At 34.3% G+C, this 20084-nt stretch overlaps 3 protein-coding genes across 7 annotated transcripts; all 3 read left to right on the forward strand.

Annotated features, from left to right (window-relative positions):
- The first annotated feature begins 151 nt into the window (after positions 1 to 151).
- On the forward strand, positions 152 to 5678 carry LOC145735433 (uncharacterized). 3 transcript variants are annotated; one of them, XR_014179673.1, is made up of 11 exons: positions 152 to 415; positions 473 to 567; positions 635 to 930; positions 984 to 1263; positions 1449 to 1609; positions 1671 to 2076; positions 3777 to 4013; positions 4198 to 4252; positions 4381 to 4450; positions 4508 to 4670; positions 4781 to 4824. XR_014179673.1 is itself a non-coding variant. In XM_081989334.1 (11 exons), the coding sequence occupies exons 1-11, from the start codon at positions 317 to 319 to the stop codon at positions 5085 to 5087; spliced, it is 2112 nt and encodes a 703-aa protein (XP_081845460.1). In that variant the 5' UTR covers positions 155 to 316; the 3' UTR covers positions 5088 to 5678. The 3 variants fall into 3 exon arrangements, 1 of the variants encoding a protein (XP_081845460.1); XM_081989334.1 differs by having other exon boundaries at positions 155 to 415; positions 4565 to 4670; positions 4781 to 5678; XR_014179672.1 differs by having other exon boundaries at positions 153 to 415; positions 4198 to 4450.
- A 365-nt stretch (positions 5679 to 6043) lies between these two features.
- Positions 6044 to 6779, forward strand: baf (barrier to autointegration factor). The gene is made up of 2 exons (XM_081989353.1): positions 6044 to 6285; positions 6369 to 6779. Exons 1-2 carry the CDS (start codon positions 6160 to 6162, stop codon positions 6513 to 6515), a joined length of 273 nt encoding a protein of 90 aa, XP_081845479.1. The 5' UTR covers positions 6044 to 6159; the 3' UTR covers positions 6516 to 6779.
- A 278-nt stretch (positions 6780 to 7057) lies between these two features.
- On the forward strand, positions 7058 to 18611 carry Cka (Connector of kinase to AP-1). 3 transcript variants are annotated; one of them, XM_081989331.1, is made up of 9 exons: positions 7058 to 7547; positions 10133 to 10559; positions 11513 to 11713; positions 11848 to 11961; positions 12016 to 12351; positions 12399 to 12652; positions 14647 to 14841; positions 14897 to 15068; positions 15247 to 18611. In XM_081989331.1, the coding sequence occupies exons 1-9, from the start codon at positions 7347 to 7349 to the stop codon at positions 15417 to 15419; spliced, it is 2073 nt and encodes a 690-aa protein (XP_081845457.1). In that variant the 5' UTR covers positions 7058 to 7346; the 3' UTR covers positions 15420 to 18611. The 3 variants fall into 3 exon arrangements, with proteins under 3 accessions (XP_081845457.1, XP_081845456.1, XP_081845458.1); XM_081989330.1 differs by having other exon boundaries at positions 11848 to 12351; XM_081989332.1 differs by lacking the exon at positions 7058 to 7547 and adding an exon at positions 8317 to 8550 and having other exon boundaries at positions 11848 to 12351.
- The last annotated feature ends 1473 nt before the right edge of the window (positions 18612 to 20084 follow it).

The raw sequence follows: 20084 nt of genomic DNA on the forward strand, positions 1-20084 counted from the left end.
AAGAATGAGTATTGACAGTTGTTAAAAATCAAAAGTTTTAAGCTGAAGTAACATAGGCTATCTTTTTTCATCAGAATGAGTTTAAATGAGACAGACATTGTAAACAGTCCAGTAAACACTGACGCCAAAATACGTCTAAAGTGTCAACGTCAAAAATTAAAAACAAAAAGTTTTTGATTAGTGAAATGATTTGGCCTTGGCAATTTGGCATTATTTAATTACTAATAAAGCATTTTAGTCGATTTAGAAATACCATAGACACGAATGTTCTGATAGGCATTTACTTACCGAATTTTGGACATCAATTGGATGAAAAATGTGGCACGAAGCCCGACGTCAGGAACGAAAAATACGCGGTATGTTGGTGGATTACCGGAAACGGGCAGAAAGACGGCGAGATTTCTATGAAAAAATCGTAAGTCTTTTTATTTCCATTCAAAAAACATGTAAGTCTAACTAGTGGTGACCACAGAAAGCAGATCCTACACAATTTTTGCAAATTCATGGACGCCAATGCAAAATCCACTTGGATCCAGCTATAGCTGCTGCTGCTGATAGTACTGCCATGTAAGTTGGTGCTGTCTATTATTTACCGTTGATGGATTGTATGAAAAATTGTTTTTAATGTATTAAGGATGCCTTGGCAAGGTAATGAAAACAACCTCATTGACCGTTTTGATGTTCGAGCTCATTTGGACTACATCCCACCTTTAAAGAAAGAAGATGATTATGAATTAACTCAGGAAGATCGACAATTGAATTACGAGCGGTATCGCATAATAGCTCAGAATGCATATTTAGGTATCTCAGAAGAAAAGTTCTTAAAACAGCTCCACCTTGAAGAACAATTTGGATACACTGAAACTAAAGCTAAGAAGGAACCTAAAGCCACTGGGGTTGCTATAGGTTTTAATTATGAAGAAGGAACAGGTCTGTACTACAACTGTGTGACTTAGTGGGCAGTTTTACAATCATTATTACAGCAATAGCTGGCCCAACAGCAGCAGAATCTTCTGAAGACAATCTTGAAGATGAAAATTCTGACAGTGATTTAGATGTGGATTTGGCTATTAATGTTTCAAAAGTCGATTCAGCTCAAGCCCACGAAATGAATAAACATGGACAACACTTTGGCATGGCTGGAAATGATTTTTACTCATTTTTAACTGATGACTTAGAGGAAGCTGAAACCTTTAAGCTTGCTAAAGAGGAAGAGCATGAGAAGGCTTTGTATGCTGGTAGAAAGTCTCGTAGAGAAAGAAGGTAGGTGTTTAGAGTTATTTCTTGTTTGTGCAATAAGTGTATTCAAGTTTATTTTATCAGTGTTGTTTAAATTTTTGTAAGAACTTGAGATGTTGAATAAACACAAACAATAATTAGTAAAAATTGTTAATTTGTAACTTAGTATTGAGAGAAGCAACTTCATATCATTTTTATATTATCATAAGGGCTCATAGAGAAAAAAGACTGGCCAATCGCAAAATAAGCCCGCCTAGTTACGCCGCTAAAGAATCTCCTACTAACATATCACTTAGAGATGAAAGTAAATCACCTTCAAGGTCCCCATCACCTGATGCGGGAAAAATTACTTACATTACATCTTTCGGCGGTAAGTGCATATTTTGCATGAAAGAGGCGGGTGTTTTAGGGGTCTAGATGTTTTGTATTAGGCGAGGAAGACCCACCATCCACCAGTAAACCGTCCTATGCTGACAAAGTCAAATACGGCAAACCAAAACGAAGAAGCAGTGGCTCAGATCGTTTAGTGTACTTTAAACGATCTGCCAGCAGGGAGGTATCCTACGATAGAGTACGAAGCTACAACGGTCGTTCGCGCAGTCGAAGCAGATCGAGACGAGAGCGAAGAGACCGGACCAAGTCCAGATCTCCGCGTAAGCGGACGTTTTCACGAAGTAGATCTAAGTCCTTACGCACTTCCAGACATTCCAAAAGCAGATCTTTGTCTCCTCGTCGAATCAAAAAACGCAGCAGATCTTCTTCTAGCAGTCGTTCAAGGAGCCGATCTAGGTCAAAACGGAGTAGAACTAGATCCTCAAGAAGTCCTTCTCAACGAAGGTAAGATAATTACCTGTATTCGTTTCTGGGCTCTTGTCAGGGGGAAATCTAAAAACTGGGGACTAATTGAATGTTGTTTTCCTTTGGAACACCAATAAAACGTTGTAATTATGTGTGAGGAGCCCTGGTAAAAGACAGATAAGGTGATTTATGACCGGTCACAAAAATTGTCCACTGTTATCAAAGAAGAGTTACTAACCCACGATTTACCTTTTCCACATCCGGCTCAGATTCCACAGGCCCCCAGTACTGAATAACAGTGGATAGTCTTCACGTAAAAGACCGGCGTAGGGGTTTGAATTAGAGGGACATAAAACTAAAAATGCAATTTTTTACTGGTCTTTCCCTGATATTAAGCCCCTTTGACCTATTTGCCCACAGTCAGCACGCTTAAGAAAATGAAACTACAAAGTACCGACAAGGAGTGACCCAACTTATATTATATTCTGTAAACTTTGCTAACAATTACCTACTTCTGGGAGTCCACAAGCCTAATTATAATTGGCTATTTACTGATAGTAAAAATCAGCTTCTTTGGGATACTGTTCCTTAATTTCTCTCCTGAATATTGTCTTTACAAGAATTCGCCAGTAAAAGAAAAAATTCAACTAAATTTATTTTTAGAATCAATAACACCATGTCAACTGCTTTGGTAATACCAAATTAATAAAATCATTATAACTGAAGGTAAATATAGTCTGTTCAGTGACTTCTGCAAAAAAATTTCAGTCCTATTTAAAAGCCTTTGACAATTTTAAACAATCCTTAGAAGTCATTTGGAAGTAGAAGTCCATTCTCTCAGTGGAGGTGTAAAAAATACAAAATGAAAAAAGACACAGTCTTCTCCACAACATTATTTGTTATGGAGAAGATTATGTGTCTTTTTTCATTTTGTAATCCTTATTTATGATTGATTTATGGAGATTTGCACAGATATAAGTCCTAGGTTTCACTAAGGCTAAATTATGCTTTGACTGTGACTATTTATAATGTCACAGTCAAATGAAAACTTAGCCTAAAGTGCTTTTAAATATGTCGGTGCAAATGGCCTTTAGAATGCTTGTATAGGCTTCTGGCAAGCTTCAACATACTTCTAGAAGCCTCTGGCATTTTTTAGGTTTTCAAAGGTATTTAGGGGCCTCTGGCAATTTTATACAAGGTTTAGAACACTGTAGAAGCCTCTGGCACTTTTTAGAAGGTTGTCAGTAGCATTTAGAGGCCACTGATACTTTCTTAATGGATCTAGAAGCTTCTTATTTACAATTTAAAACGATTCTTGGAAGGAGTAAGATACTTGTATAGAGGGCATTGGAATTTTTCAGGATGTCCTTAGTAGCATTTAGAGGTTTATAAAAGTTTCAAAATGGTTCTCTGACTTTCAAAGGGCCTCTGACAATTTAAAACAGTTCTGGAAAAGTTTAAGACACTTGTAGGGGCTTCTGGCACTTGGTTTTCAGTGGCATTTATAGGCCACTGGCACTTTCTTAATGGTTCTAGAAGCTTTTAATAATTTAAAACACTTGTAGAGGCCTCTAATAAGTGTATTTAGAGGTTTATAGAACTTTAAAAATGGTTTTAGAGGCCTCTGGCAATTTAAGACAGTTGTAGAGAGGTCTTTGGCACATTCAAAACGGTCTTAGAGGCCTCTGACAATTTAACATACAGAAACATCGTAATTATTGACTTATTCCTTCTCCAAGGACCTACCGTCGTCGATCGTCATCGTCTTCACCATTATCTAGCGACGAAAATCCTCCAGGAGTATCCAAATCAAGATCAAAGTCACCAGTCCCGGCGAAAAGTAAATCGAAGAGTAAAAGTCCTGTGGCTCCGGCTCCACCACGTATACGATATTATGGACGGAAGAAGAGCGACGTGAGCTCTTCAGAGTCGAGCAGTAGCAGCAGTGACGAGAACGATGATTACAACAATAAACCGTAATATTACTAATATACCGAAAATCAAATCAAATTAGGACGTCAAAAGATGTTCTGCATTACCAGGTTTATACAGGAAAACTGTGCCAAATGCAATTTTTTAGGATGGATTTAATTTTTTTTTGATTTTCGGTATTTAGAGTGTGTTTGTGTACAAATTAATAGCAAAGTATTTAATTTTCAGGGGCCCTAGCGAGTCTGGCAACAGATTTGGTAATAATTCAGGCAACATGTCCAAAGTCAGTAAGAAATACCAGATTAAGTGTCATAATTTAAACTGTGTCTATAGAGTTTCAGTCATTTTAGGATGTTTTTTTCAGTGTAACGATATTTTTCTTGAGCAGAGCTTTGTTTTCCATTTTTTTAGAAATCCACCTCCGGTCTTACTGTTATTGAACGTCTTAAACTGAAAAGGCAGGCTTTAATCAACCGACAATGTAAGTCAATCTAGCGCTCTCTCTTTTTATATTCGATTGGCAACTCATCGTTACCAGAAAAATCGAAATGCCAGAGAGTGATTGGTTCAAATTTCAACTTGAACAACGTTTTAGTTAAAAAGGACAAAATAGCGGAAGTACAAAAGATTATGCGAGAAAAGGAGGCCCAGCAGACCAGAGAAGACGAACTACGAGAAATGGCCATTAAGCTGCGTAGAAGGTTAGAAGTTTTACCGTTTTTATTTCAGCTTGCTGCTTTTTTGACCAATCACAAACTACAACACTTGGAAAATCAGTATTCTATTAAAATTGAGGTTTATTAATTTTCAGGCAGAGAGAATTGCGCCACGCTTACGATAGAAGTTCGTCTTCGGGCTCCGATAAAAGTGACTTATCAAAAAAGACTCGAGAACGTAGCAGTTCTCCGACACGATCAAAAGAATCTGAAAGAGATAGACCGAGGAGTTTGAGCAGAGAAAGGAGCAGACGTGAGACCAGAAGAGACAGATCACAAGATAGAATAAGGCGTAGATCGCCGTCTCATTCAAGGAGGTATGAGAGAAGTCGCGACAGAGACGGAAGGAGAAGTAGGTCATCTGCTGAAAGGGGATCGGTTAGGAAATTAGTGGATTACTGACATGACAGGTGGTTTACTGTAAATTTGTTATTAATACTTTGTCCCAGGAGTATTTTTAAAGAATAGTAACTTGTTATTGCTCAAAAATAACTTTATTACACATATTAATGCTTATTTCAACTTTTAACATACACAACAGACATTAACACAAAACATACTAATGACACTTCTTAATTCAATATTTTTACTTGGGCGGAATGTGTTAAATGGACACAAAGTTGCGCATGTTTCTGGACAACAAGAAATCAGGAAAAAATATTTCTACTGCTTTTGACTGTGTATTTTTTATCGATACCGAGTATCCCATGCTTACAGCCCAATTTGGGACACTTTATACAACAAGCTACAATTTGGTTTTTGTGCTAAAAAGTTAATTTATATCATCTAAAGGGACATTGTACAACAAATTTTATTCATACTGCCTCTATATTGTGCTAGGAACACTGTACAGGGGGATTGTTGATAGTTACCAATCAACTTTTTGTCGCCCTCAAACTAATAGATACGTTCGGCAGTATGAAATAAAAGTTTTTCATTTATTATTGTTATTTTACATACAGTAAATTTCAGGAATAAAATTTTGATGTTTTATTTTAGAGCATTTGTACCTACTCCTTTTCGTAACTCGCTTTTTGTGTTTTACAGGGGGTATAAAATGAAGATGGTGTGTTCCATATAAATTTGTTTTATTTGAGATTTGGAGCTACCCTTACGTAATTTTTTAAATTTATTTGTATGTTCTGGTGATGCCTAGTTTGGGTTGCAAAACACGTATAACCACCTTTTTACTTAATGTGATATTATGTGTTTAGTGTTTTTTCCAAATGGAAAATTTTTTGGTTTAATAATTTGTGGGTACAAAAATGCTGGTGGGTAGGTGTGATTGTGGAACATCGTAAATATGATGAACGCACTCCAGAATCAGATGACATTAACCTGTCAAAAGTGTCAAAGTCAATATTGTGTATGACGGATTGACGCTTACTCGGGTTACTTGCAAGTTGCATTTTTGTGAAACAATTTTTCAACATACAAATTTTTTGAAGATTTTTCATTGAAAATAGCGTAAATAATGTCGAGTACCTCCCAGAAACATCGGAACTTTGTTGCCGAGCCCATTGGAGATAAGCCCGTTACCGAATTGGCAGGGGTGGGCGAAGTGCTAGGAGACCGTTTAAGCAAAGCCGGTTTTGATAAGGTCAGCATATATTTTTAATGCACAATACAGAGCAAACTCCTCAGAAATTATGATTATCTAGGGTAAAACTTGTTTGTTTTTAGGCCTATGTGGTACTTGGTCAGTTTCTAGTACTCAAGAAGCACCAGGACCTCTTTAAGGATTGGATGAAGGAGACATGTTCTGCAAATTCCAAACAAGCTACTGATTGTTGGCAGTGTCTCAATGACTGGTGTGAAGAGTTTTTGTAAAGACTTCGTTTTAAGTTTAAAGTTATTTTTTCATAATAATGTAAGTTGTAACTGTGTTACCCTTCGCTTAGATCTAATGGTAGCAATACCATTAAAACCAGCAACCAGGTTAATAATTCATAATATCATTTTGTAAATTGGTCAATTGACTTACACAATATCCTCATAAAATGTAAATAAGATTTTATATCAGGCAATATAAGATTTTATATTAATAAAATAAATAGTTTTAGAAACTTATTTTTAATAGACAATTTTTTTAAACTCTAGTTTTGATATAGTTAGAACTGCCCTAAAATTTTGTTACACAGTCATTCCTATGGTGCAGATATTTAAAGTGTCCTATAAATAAAATGGGAAAGTGCAATAACAAAGCAAATCTAATTTTTGTATTCATGGTAATTTGGCATCCAACGTTTTAAAGAAAAATCAGAAATATTGGCAACACGGCTGACGTTTCTATTGAAAGATGAAGAAAAGAGCAAGCCTCCACGCATGCTTGCTTTGTCAATGGTCTCGAGAGAGATAGATCAATAGGCTCCCGCGGTGATTAGACAAAGAAAAAGAAGCCAGATGTTAATGGGTTGGTTAGGGAGTTGATACGGAAAAATTCGTGGAGAAAATCCATATTTTGGCGTAAAAAATCGTACTAAAATTATTGTTTGACCTTTTAATTGGCGCGGTCCCGTAATTCTGAAGCGATTGATCGGTATTTAGCTCGGTGTAGGTGCGTTTTTTGAGGAAATAGAGGAAGACAGTCCGTGGCCCGAAATAAAATGGCGATTTGAACACAAATGGTAGACGTTTGATTTGGATATCGAGATAGGCACAATGGAAGATGCGACGTCTATGAATCAGAACGGGGGTCAGATGGGGTCCCAGGCCGCCTCTGCCGCCAACAACAAACAGAACGAGGAAGCCCAACAAAAAAATCGTTACTCCATACCTGGAATTTTGCATTTTATCCAGCACGAATGGGCCCGGTTTGAATTGGAAAGGTCCCAGTGGGAAGTGGACAGAGCAGAGTTACAAGTGAGTTTTTATTGTTTGTCGATTAATCGATTTGATTTAATCAATTTTCACCTCACTTATTGTAAAAAGAAAACATTTCCAAACATTACTTATAAGGCTTCATTTCCTTAATTAATTCTTCTATTTTAGGAACCATACAGTTAACTTATACTTATTCAAGACATAAAATATACATTGTATATTTTTTTTAACTCTCTCAATGACATATTTTTACAGATATCTCTATTTTGTATGAAAGAAAAATGTTGAAATTATAAGTCAAAGCAGCATTTTAAGCACTTATATTGTTCTGAAGACAAAAGAATAGGATTTCCTCATGCTCATTCATTAAACTAAAATATTTTTATTATTTTAAACAGCCTAACTAAATAGGGAATACAGGCAGTGACCTTGACTTGCCTTGACACTGACACTGAATTGAATATCTTCACAGTGTTGATGGAGTTTTCCATTAAGTTGTTTTATTACATGCCCTTGAAATAGTGTGGGAATAGAGTAGTCTGCAGCTAAACTTGCCAATAGAAAAATTTGCCCACTGGATGCATTTTTTGTATGTCCATGCTCCATCAACAAGCAGAAGAAACACATGACAATTTGACAGAACCATACTGAACCCCAACAACTGTCAAAATACATCATGGTGACATGGGGAAATTAAAAGTTAAAGGCATTCTAGTAAATATTACAACTCCCAGTTGACTTCCAAATAGTCACAGGAACAGAAAAGATTAAAACTAGTCTATTCTCAATATTCTCATAGTTTATCACTCTTCCTTGGTAGGAAAACTGTATAAGAATAGAAGTGGAAATAGAAAGGAAGAGAAGATGAATGAAAATTGAAAACTAACCTAACTTTAAAGATTGTATTTGTATGTTATTTGTTATATTCTAATGTTATTGTTGATTTTGGATTATTTCCATACTGCATATTCTTCTAGTTTCCTATAAGTGTTCAAAAATAATATTACAAACTCAAAAATTAACAGAGGGACTTAAATATAAGGTAAGTTTACTTTTACACAAAGATATTGTAATTTAAAAGAGTACAAAACTGACTATAAACTTTGTCTATCCCTTTTTTGATTTGATTTTCTGTATATTATATCTTTAGGAGATTAAGTTTGAAAATAAAATGTTTGTCAAAAATTTTTTTGAGGTTGTTGCACTAATAAGTATTGCTAACACATTTTTGATCTAAGTTTGGTAGGTATGTAATAAATGGGTAACTTTGATAATGAACCTCCAATTTGTACAGAATTTTGTTGTTTATTAGTTTGTTTAGATTTTATAAATTATACTTTCTGTGTAGCTTTGCTTAGTCACAAATACCATTAATTAAATTTACTGAAAGCCTAACATTTAAGTGAACATTTTGAAGCCCTGTAGTCCTGAAAAAGATTAATTTTAGTCTCCAGTAACCCACTGAAGTTTACATATTTTGTACAAAAGTGGTTCTCACAAAAGACATTACCAAATAAACTGTGTTTCAATTAAATCAGAATATTCATATTACAGAAGCCAAATCTGGCTCAAACATGAGAAACTTATGTATGTAATATGTGCTTTTAAACCTAATTTACAAGAAACTATTACAAAAATAATCTCAGTACAAATTCGTAGTCAAAAGAGATTGTTGATGTGCCTTCTTTAGTTTTACACCTATTTCCATTCTAATAAAACAATCTGTTCAGACTTATATAACGTTTTATTTGCTTGTTAGACACATACTTTAGATGCTCTCCAGGTATTTTGTGCACACATATTTTTTAGCTGTAGGTACAGGTTTCACTTTCAATTTTGCAAATAACACTAGTCAATTATTTGCCAGCTGGCTAAGTAATTGACAAGTGAAATTTGAGAATCAATTAAAATATCCCACATTAACCTTTGATGACTTATTGTGTCCTATAGATCAATGTGTAAGTTTCTACTTTCTTTAGTCAGACGATGCGTAATTTAAACTTTTCGCCAGCTTCAAATTTTCAACTTGCGAAATTGGCAATCAATTTATACAATTTTTATTCCATTAATTATATTTTTAGAACTGTTATGAATTAAATAACAAAAATTTATGGTAAGATCAGTGGCGTTCAGTTCAACGTGTTTCTTTGATCGCCAATCTAGTTACAATATTTGATTTTGTGATAAATTGTTAATAATCTGAATATGTGTTAATTAAATTCTACAATTATTATTGTAAAATACTTGTAATGTAGCAGTTTATACACATACATGTTCAATGTAACGCCACTGTCATCTGTGCCTAAAGAATAATACATGAATGGTGTTTCACTTTCTAATTTTATTAGGAACAGTGTGGAAGAAGCTCATTCTTATTATACTAATGACTACCTCGCTACCTGTACTTAAGTTATAGATGAGTTGTTTGTGGTTTCACTACAAGTGCTCTTCCATGACAAGTCTGATTTCAACAGTTTGTACCGTGGATGTGTTGTAAACGGGGGTTGCAAAACCGATTGTTTTGTTTGTGCCATTTACTGACAATCGATTTATTTAGGAAATGTTCAATTACTAGATAATGAAATACGTGTGAAGTAGGTTCTACAGATATCATTTTGTTCCAGGCTAGAATAGCATTCCTGCAAGGCGAACGTAAAGGCCAAGAAAACCTCAAAAATGATTTAGTGCGTCGGATCAAAATGTTGGAATATGCTCTCAAACAGGAACGGGCAAAGTTTCATAAACTAAAATACGGTACAGAACTGCAACAGGGCGACATGAAGCCACCAGTAATAGATGAAAGCAGTGATTCTCAACTGGATCAGGATCAAAGCTACGTTCCGGTATCTAACGCCACTTGGAAGCAGGGCAGACAGTTATTAAGGCAGTATCTTCAAGAAATTGGATACACAGATAGAATTATCGATGTCAGATCTACAAGAGTTCGAGCTTTACTGGGGTTGAATAACAATAACGCGGACCAGGAAGAAAACCATAATGGTGGTTCAGTGAACGGCAACGAATCTAATAAGAGGGTTAGTGAAAATCAAGGTAAGTTTCATAAAAATGCACTTATTAAAAAAAATAATTGGAAAATCAAACTAGCAAAGAAAAAAAAGCAAAATCTTGGAACCAACAGCTTATGTTGACAGATATTTTTTATTAGGGCATCTTAATTTAGTTATTTATGTCAAATGTATTTAAAAACAATTCAGAACTATTAAAATAAACATACATATTGTATGAGTATGCTAATATAGTTTGCCAGATTATTGAATAAAATTACAATAATATAGCCCTAAATGGTCATCTGTTTAAATTCCTTACAGGTATAGAGTGTCTAAAATAATAGTTAGTCATCACTTAAATAGTAACTGTATTGAAACGATCGATTCGAAGCTAAATCCAACCCAACTCAAACATGAAGTTAGTTAATGAAAGTTAACATAATAATTTTACTCACACTTGAGTTTTTTCATAACTTTTTTTGAATTTAATTTGTCTTTTTTACGGAATTTTATGACCTGATGTATATTTCCTGAAGTATTACAGGGATCAAGACTTGGATTAGTGATATAATGTTATTTATGTGCTTGTTTAGTGGAATTATCTTTTGAATTAGAATAGACAGACAATTTTTTTTACACTCAAACTAAAAGTTGTTGTTCTGAGATTATTATATAAAAACTTCTTCATGTTCTTGAACACACAAAACAAAATCATCATGAAATAATAGTTTCAACTTTTGAGTCAACACTAATGCATCTTAATTATTATTTGATAGCAACGTTTAGACACGTCCTGTATAACGACGCAGACAGGTGTGATTTGAGTTAATTGATTTCAGCTCTGATAAGTTATATTATCCATTAGGGAGGTTTATTTATTACCTACGTTTACAACTAATTTAGGGTGTGTTGTAAAAATATATTATTGAATCCCTACAGTAATTACAGTTATCTCGGGTATTATTAGAACAAATCCAATGATCAATTGTAACTTAGGGCGTCGAACTCCAGCCAAAAAGAGTCAGCCCAGCTCGCTAGCTGAGGCCATGATGCTGGACACTGAGGCCGCTGTTATGGCCAATCTAAGCTTCCTGTCTGACAATGATGTAGAAATGGAGGACGATGACGATATGAACGATGATGGCGACATAGATACGAACGTCGAGATGGAAGATGAAGTCAAACAGAACAAAAAGGGTGAGTTAATTACCAGAAGTCCAGTTAAACTTCTAAACGTTTACACTAAATTTTTGGTATAATTAATTGTTTCATAACTTCAAGTGTTCCAACAGTTTTTTTTTTAAGAATACCATTTATATTTTACTCTGCAGAAGGTGAAGATGTAGACGCGTTAGCGCTTGAAGTATTCAACGAGCTGAACCGGTTGTCCGAGGGCGAGAAAAAGCAAGAAATTAAAACGGCGTCTCCATCAGAATGGGATAAAAGTAAGTCCCACGAGTCGGATGGTGACAGTTTCAGTAAGGCTGTGTTCACACAAGATCCGAAACGAGCATTGGGAATGGGTGAAGAGGACAATATCGATGCCACTTTGGGCTTGGGAGAGCTGGCCCAACTGACTGTGAATAATGATGCCGAGAACACGTACGACCTGTCCAGCAGTAAAGAGGCGTTCCGAAAAACGTGGAACGCCAAATATACGTTGAGAAGTCACTTTGATGGAGTTAGAGCGTTGGCTTTTCACCCGACCGAGCCAGTTCTGATCACGGCCAGCGAGGATCACACCTTGAAATTGTGGAACTTGCAGAAAACGGTTCCAGCTAAGAAAAGCGCTAGTTTGGATGTGGAGCCTTTATATACGTTTAGAAGTCATACTGGTATGTAGTTTTTTATCAGTTTCAGCTATTTCTAATTGATGAATTAGGTCCGGTGTTGAGTTTGGCCATTTCGGGAACGGGAGAGCACTGCTACTCTGGTGGATTAGATGGCGTGATCAACTGTTGGAATGTGCCCAACTCGAATATAGACCCGTACGACTTGTTTGATCCGGATGTGTTAAATACCACTCTACATGGCCATTCGGACGCTGTATGGGGTTTAGCTGTTTTACATTCAAGACAGCAATTAGTTTCTTCTTCTGCTGATGGCACTGTTAAATTGTGGTCTCCACAGAGTAAGGTATGTATTGAGTACACGTACCTACAAAATATTTACACATAAATTGAGGGTATCTCGACTTTGCTGGACAAAAGTTATAGGTGAACAATATTCATGAAACATATGCCTTAATGAATTGCATTTTACAGGGCGCTAATTTGACTTGACAGATTAATGTGAAGAAAAATAAATATTACCTCGTCTTCGAAATAATCGTTTTCAACAATTTTAGATGACAAGAGATGTGTGGTTAGAAACATTAATCACACAAGAATCGGCGTTAAGTATAACTAAAACTGATGGTTGAAATGAAATGTTCCTTAATCAAGCATTTATTATTTTATCATTATAATCCAATGCGGAATTCAAAACTGAAATTAAAAAAAAAAACAGGTGTGTTATTAGATAATGATAATTTCATATGTTAGGGTAGTGTTGCAGATGTTGTGACAGTAAATATATGGATTGTTTGGAAAATATTAAGTCAGTCAAAACATGTATTAAATTATTGAAATATCGGCGGTGCAACATTTATTGTGTTATTACCTTGAATCTTTTTTTTCTGTTATTTTGCAATGTCAATTTTTCTTGGTAATTGATAAATGTAATTATGTACTATTAAGTAGACCGTTTTGAAAATGTGAATTTAATGATCTAAATAATAAAGATCTAAACGCTTCCTAAGGAAAACACAGACCTCCAAAATTCAGTTTTGAAAATCTTTTTTTTTGCTACAACTGTCAGTCAGACTAATTTTATTCTAAAAATTAAAGTTTTAGACTAATATCGTAGCATTTAATGCCAAAATTGTTTACTTTCATCAATGAAGAGTCTGAAACTTAACTTTTACTATAAAAAATAGTTTAAAATTCGATTTTTCAGTCTTAAAGCACAGTGAAGCGTCTAGAACTCAAATTAATACTGACAAAGCATGAAATGGTATAATTAAGCCTACGAAAAATGTAAAAATAGTTTTTTTTTAGTCTGCTATGTCAAAAACTTGGTGAAGATAAGCCTAAAACTCAATTTCCCAAGCTGAAAGCAGTTTCAAAGCCCTAAAAATAGTTCAGAGTTCTAACAAAATGAAAAGCAAAGTAAAAAAAACCTGAAAAGTTAGTCTTCAAGTCAATTTTCATGAATCTAAGCTTTTGATCTCACTTTTCATTAGTTCAGAGTTACTTTTTGGTGTCCAAGTCAATTTTCAGGGTTGAAATGTGTGAATTTGTTGTAAAAAATTCTAGATAAAGCAGTTTTTCATGGCTACAAGTCAATTTTCACTACTAAAGTTTTTCAACTTATCTGAAAACTATAACGACTGACTACAAAGAATTTTCACAGTTTCAAAGTAAATTTACTGGTTTCTAAGTCAATTTTCAAAACTAAAGGCTTTCAATTTGTCTGGAAACTCTGAAAACTGGCTACAAAGACATTTTTTAAGTTTCTTAAGTCAATTTTCACTGTTTTGAAGACAATTTTTAAGTTGGGTTGGGTTGGTTGGACGAATTCTGTTTCGAAACTTTGTTTCAAATCAAAATTTTGTAAGAGATACTTATTTTGTCATATTGAAAAATTAAGTAAAAAAAACTGAAATTTTTCAAAAAATATCCAGTGACGTAGACAAAAATGAAAACCATCTTTCTGTATTTACACCACTGGACAGTTTCGACAAACGTCATTAACATCACATAATGAGTATTAATTTCATATGTAATTTGTTCTAAATTTGATTAAAACTGCTCCAGCAGTCTGACAGTTATGACAAGAAACTGATTTTTTAAACTGAACATTTATGGACTGAATTATGACATAATGTATGTTAACTTATTTTTTGATGGGCTATAGAATGGTGAATTATTGACATTTAAAACCTTTTTTAGTTTTATTAATATCATTTAATGGAGATTTTCCTTGCTAGTTAAAATTACAACAATACTAGTATTTTCTGATTATTTAAATTAAAATGATGTAATTTGCATTTTATTCTTAACTCTATCAAGTGAAAATATTTGATTCAGGTCCCGCTGTTAAACACATTTTCGTCCGAGACAGACGGAATTCCGTCGAGCGTGGACTTTGTCAGGGACGATCCTAGCCGGATTGTGGTGTCGTTCAGTTCTTCCCATAACGTCATTTTCGACATCGAAACCGGCAAACAACTGCTACGACTCGAATCGACCAGCCAGGACGGCGTTAGTTTAAGTGCTAAAAAGGTTTGTGGTTTCGATTAATAACCAAATTGCCTATGAAACTCTGAAGGTTTTGCAGATTTACAAAATTGTCTGTCATCCAACTTTGCCGCTTACGATAACGGCTCACGAGGACCGACACATTCGGTTCTGGGATAATCACACCGGAAAAATGGTCCATTCGATGGTGGCTCACTTAGATGCTGTAACTAGTCTGGCTGTGGATCCTAACGGATTATATCTTCTCTCAGGTTAGATTTTTTTTCTGTACTTTACTAACTAACTAAGAGTTTATAGTTAATATTAATATTAGTATTGTACCATAAGACATAAATAAACATTTTACCTACTTACATTCCACTTAATAGCAATTGCTCCTCTTAATTTTGAAAAATATTAATAGTTCACTTGCCTAAATATTTTTTCCAGGTTCTCATGATTGTTCCATCAGACTGTGGAACCTGGACGACAAGACGTGCGTCCAAGAAATCACCGCTCACCGTAAAAAGTTCGAGGAAAGCATCTTGGATGTGGCTTTCCATCCAACCCGACCTTACATCGCCAGCGCGGGCGCTGACGGTTTAGCCAAAGTTTTCGTTTAACTGTGCGTTGCTGCATGAACGATAGCGGGCAAATGATCAAAGTGGTGGTCGTGTGGGGTATGTAAGGCGATTTTTTAAAAAAACATAGCGAGAGAGAGAAAGAATTGAGTAATCGGATCTGATGTAAAACCAAATTATTAAATCTGCGACGTCATTGTGAGCGCTACAACTCAGTGAAAATGACGTCTGTGGGTTTCTGAGGTTTACAATGCTTTTCAAAAGTGGCACCGTAACTTTTTGACGTTTCAGCAATTTGTAATTGTTTAACAATGTTTTTATCAATTTTTTACTATAATTTATTCGTTTTTGTGTATCTTGTTACTATTGTCCAATCAATGAAGTAATTTTATGGAGTATCCTTTTTGATTAATCACCTTAAACCCATAGATAAAGAAAGTATTTTGAAAAAATCTTAAGCAATACTTGAAATAATGTTTTTACTTTGCTTTTACACTGAAATAGTAATGATCCTAAACACAAGAAACACACAAACATTACAAAATGTATAGGCTGTTTACGAAATGATAAGATATTTTTAAACGCCAAGTTAGACATTTTTTGGTTATTCAAAGGGGCACACATTTAAATAAATATTTGGCTAAATTTTGATTATTTTGTATTTTTGCCTGTTTTGCGGTTTCAGCAACGGTAAAAAGCTCAAAATGTTCTTCTTGAACTGTTCTCTCACTTTGTTTTAACCGTAAGACGTTTAAACGTATACAGGGTGTCCAAACAATCAATCAAATTTGAAAATAACGCTTCGTCATTTGTGACTTTACCCGGTTGTAAGTAGGTGTAACTCTAGTCAATTGGATTCAGAAAGTAATTCTTAACATTTTTAAAACTGTGCAAAATTTCCATAATGATTTTTCTTAGAAATTGCATCAACATTTTTAGGATTCTGTATCTCCGCCATTTTCGGTCTTTCAGCGATTGTAAAAAGCTCAAAATGTTCGTACTAAACTGCTCTTTCACTTCGTACTAATCGTAACGCGATTAAAGTTACACAGGGTGTCGAAAAAACCAGTCAAATTTAAAAATAAAGCTTTGCCAGTTGTCATTAGTAGTCCATTAGATGCAGAAAGTGATTCTTAACATTTTTGAAACTGTGCAAAATTTCCATAATGATTTTTCTTAGAAATTGCATCAACATTTTCAGAATTCTGTATTTCCGCCATTTTTGGTCTTTCAGCGACTGTAAAAAGCTCAAAATGTTCGTACTAAACTGCTCTTTCACTTCGTACTAATCGTAACACGATTGAACTTACACAGGGTGTCAAAAAAACCAGACAAATTTGAAAATAAAGCTTTGCCAGTTGTCATTAGTAGTCCATTAGATGCAGAAAGTGATTCTTAACATTTTTGAACCTTTACTAAATTTCTTTGTCTAATAAAGTGAGATAAAGGAATGTAATAAGGAAGATAATGGTTGTAAGTGTAGGGGAAACAGGCGTAAACCTAGTTCACTGGGTGCAGAAAGTCATTCTGAAGAACCTTACAGACTTCAATTTTGTTGAAAAACTGTCACATAAAGAAAAATCATTGTTAAAAATATACAAGAAAATATGAAAATTTTATTGATGGAGTAGATCCAAAAAGATCGTGAAAAGCTGGTGATTTTACAAATTCATTGACATAATTACTGACAGATGGGCAGTTAGAATGTAACAGAAAAAAGATCATTACATTCACAAATGTTCTATTAACATTCTGTAGTTTTTTTGAATATCTTCTTTTGCTTTAGCATTTTGCGTTTGCTTAAATTTAAATTTTATTTGAAACTGATACTGCCGACATTGAAACAGATAAACGTCTTAATTCCCATTTGTCATGATAAACTACTTTTACTGCAACCTCTGCAATTATTTTGTGAAAATTAAAGAAATTTCTTAATTAATTGGATACGTTTCACATTTTTTTACATTACATAGGATGTTTCTTAATTATACATTGTTAGAGTTTAAAAGGTTGTTTTTTCTAAGTTTGAAAAATAAAAAGTTACTAATATGAATACAGTCCAGTGTACGGGGGGTAAAAAACTAAAACAATATACAGTATATCTCTTAGAAGGCATTGTAAATCAACCTCAAAGTGAAAAAAGTAGCTCAGCAATTCACTGTATTCCTATCTAAGGTAAGTGTGTCATAGAGCATTGAACTTAACGTAGAATTGTCAGTGTTTAAATGATAATAGCGCATGTAAGCAACTAAGTTGCAACGCAATAATTTACAAGATTTATTAGTCGTGCACAAGAATAAATAATTTAAAATATTCGTCCTATTCTCATTTTCAAGACTGAATTGTAGTTACTGCGTGTAATTTGTAATTGTTCTATACGTGTTAGTGCTGATTACCACTTTAATCGTTTGCTTTGAATGTGCCACTCTGGTACCGTTTTAATTTTTTGGTTAAATGAAAAAAGTCAATTTTTTATTGAGAATCGCGGTGCGTAGTTGTTTAGAGTAGCGGTTTTGTATTTCAGATTGTGGGCGAGTTCATTGTCAAAGTTGGCTACTCAAATCTGTTTTTTTTTTTTTTGAGAAAAGGGGTTCTAGTTTAATATCTCCAAACCCGTGTATGTTAGTGTATGCCTTATTTTTACAGAAACCAGTACTCTTTTTTACTTTTAAGCTGTATCGCTAAGTCTAAGATCATGTATATATTATAAATCGATTTTCTTTTTGTATATATTAATATTATTGGTAATTTACTACACCTTGTCACAATATCCTTACTTATTCTTTTGTAAATAAGTTTATTTATTTTTTTACTATTAATTTTTCATATTATACTACAAAAAGTCAAACTTTATGTGTGTAGGGTGTCTACTTAAATTTGTGATTCGAACTACTGTATGAATATAATAAAATGATATACATCACTACTTTATACACAATTTGTTCACAAATCGACGTGGATACCTTGCGGAACTATTAATTGCGCAACAAAATATTTATTGATAACAAATTAATTCTGTAAATACTACATTATCCTCATAATGTCTAAAAATCCACCAATTGTAGAACCATGTACAGGGTGTTTAAAATGAATGTTACTGTTCCAGAACAATATTAAACATGCTTGTTTTTGTGTTATTTTAATTTCCCATTTCAACTTTGTTATTAGTTTTATTTTTTATATTTTCAAAAGGATATTTCTATAGCTAGTATAATATAAACTGCCCTTAGTAAATTGGGTTTTATTTGATTTAGATATTTTCAAAGAAGTCAGTATAACAATTATTTTTCCTACTGTGCCTTCTGTCATTTTTCTTGCTGATGCTTCTGGTGATTTTTAGAAGCTTTTCAGGCACTTAGAGGTTTCTGACAGATTCAAAATTCTCCTAGAGGCCTCAGACAATTTAAAACAAGTCTGGGAAGGTTTAAGACACTTATAGAGGCTTCAGGCATTTTTTAGAAGGTTCTCAACTGCATTTAGAGGTCTATGGAATTTTCAAAATGGTCCTAGAGGCCTCTGGCAATTTAAATCAGTTCTGAGAAAGTTAAAGACAGTTGTAGAGGGCTCTGGAAGTTTTCAGAAACTTCTCAGTAGCATTTAGAATTCTTTGGCACGTTGAAAATGGTAACTAGAGATCTCTGACAGTTTAAAACCAGTCTGGGAAGGTTTAAGACACTTGTAGAGGGCTCTTGGACTTTTTAGAAGATTCCCAATAGCATTTAGAGGTCTATGGAAATTTCAAAATGGTTCTAGAGGCCTCTGGCAATTTAAAACTGTTCTGGGAAAGTTTGACGGTTGTAGAGGACTCTAGAACTTTTCAGAAATTTTCCAGTAGCATTTTGAGGTATTTGGCATATTCAATACGGTCCTACAGACCTTACAATTTAAAACTAGTCTGGGAAGCTTTAAGACACTATTTGACAATTTTTAGAAGGTTGTCAGTGACATTTAGACGTCTCTGGCTATGAAAAGTCTCGATATGAGAATTTGTTCCTTTTCATTATAGGTACTTGACTAACGGCATTTTGGACACAGAAACTGCTCCATATAAAATGAAAGGCTACTGAACAGAGACTACACATAACGATAGTAGTTGTCATCTAAAATATTATCATAGATGACAACTTTCTTTTGAATTTACATTTTATTGCGTTCTATTCAGATAACTTCAAAATGTTTGAAATTTTCAAAGTTATTATTTAACCGATTCTCTTTTATACTTTACTGTGTTCATGGTATTGTTCTCTTTATAAATAATATAAATAGTCAATAAAAATCAACAAAAATACATTACGAGACTAAAGTAACGAAATTGAGATGATTCAATAGTGGTGTAAAAAGTCCTCAAAGGGATGTTCCTCTCGAACATTCATTCCTGTTTGCCTAAACCACATTGGCAAACTCGCAACGGACGGAGCCGACAAGAATGTAATTTTGCCAGGACGACTCCCCAAAGAGTTGCGGCCTTCCCTTTTTCCAAACAGTCCGGTCTCGGGCTGCATTCTTAGGACGTGAACCAGGTCCCTCGGGGAATTCTAATCTTCCTGTTGAAATGGAATTTTTGCGTCTCGGACGGACTTATGTTAGGTATCTTCGGGGATACCGTGTATCAGAATTTATATTGCCTTTTAACCTCAAGGGTTTCTCGAGGCTCCTAAGTATTTGCACTAATTTTGTCCTAAGTTTACGCAAGGTGTAGTTTACTTT

Source organism: Ips typographus, linkage group LG11, assembly GCF_016097725.1.
Source record: "Ips typographus isolate SLU linkage group LG11, UJ_Ityp_2.0, whole genome shotgun sequence".
In the NCBI taxonomy this organism is placed as follows: domain Eukaryota; kingdom Metazoa; phylum Arthropoda; class Insecta; order Coleoptera; family Curculionidae; genus Ips; species Ips typographus.

What these genes read in the sequence shown, in the direction of transcription:
- LOC145735433 (XM_081989334.1), top strand. Translation starts at nt 317, where the DNA reads ATGTGGCACGAAGCCCGACGTCAGGAACGAAAAATACGCGGTATGTTG. An exon ending in GAGATTTCTATGAAAAAATC is followed by an intron (nt 416 to 472) that starts GTAAGTCTTTTT and finishes TGGTGACCACAG; the next exon opens with AAAGCAGATCCTACACAATT. An exon ending in GCCATTAAGCTGCGTAGAAG is followed by an intron (nt 4,671 to 4,780) that starts GTTAGAAGTTTT and finishes ATTAATTTTCAG; the next exon opens with GCAGAGAGAATTGCGCCACG.
- baf (XM_081989353.1), top strand. Translation starts at nt 6,160, where the DNA reads ATGTCGAGTACCTCCCAGAAACATCGGAACTTTGTTGCCGAGCCCATT. An exon ending in GCAAAGCCGGTTTTGATAAG is followed by an intron (nt 6,286 to 6,368) that starts GTCAGCATATAT and finishes GTTTGTTTTTAG; the next exon opens with GCCTATGTGGTACTTGGTCA.
- Cka (XM_081989330.1), top strand. Translation starts at nt 7,347, where the DNA reads ATGGAAGATGCGACGTCTATGAATCAGAACGGGGGTCAGATGGGGTCC. An exon ending in GAGGGTTAGTGAAAATCAAG is followed by an intron (nt 10,560 to 11,512) that starts GTAAGTTTCATA and finishes ATTGTAACTTAG; the next exon opens with GGCGTCGAACTCCAGCCAAA. An exon ending in CGGATTATATCTTCTCTCAG is followed by an intron (nt 15,069 to 15,246) that starts GTTAGATTTTTT and finishes TATTTTTTCCAG; the next exon opens with GTTCTCATGATTGTTCCATC.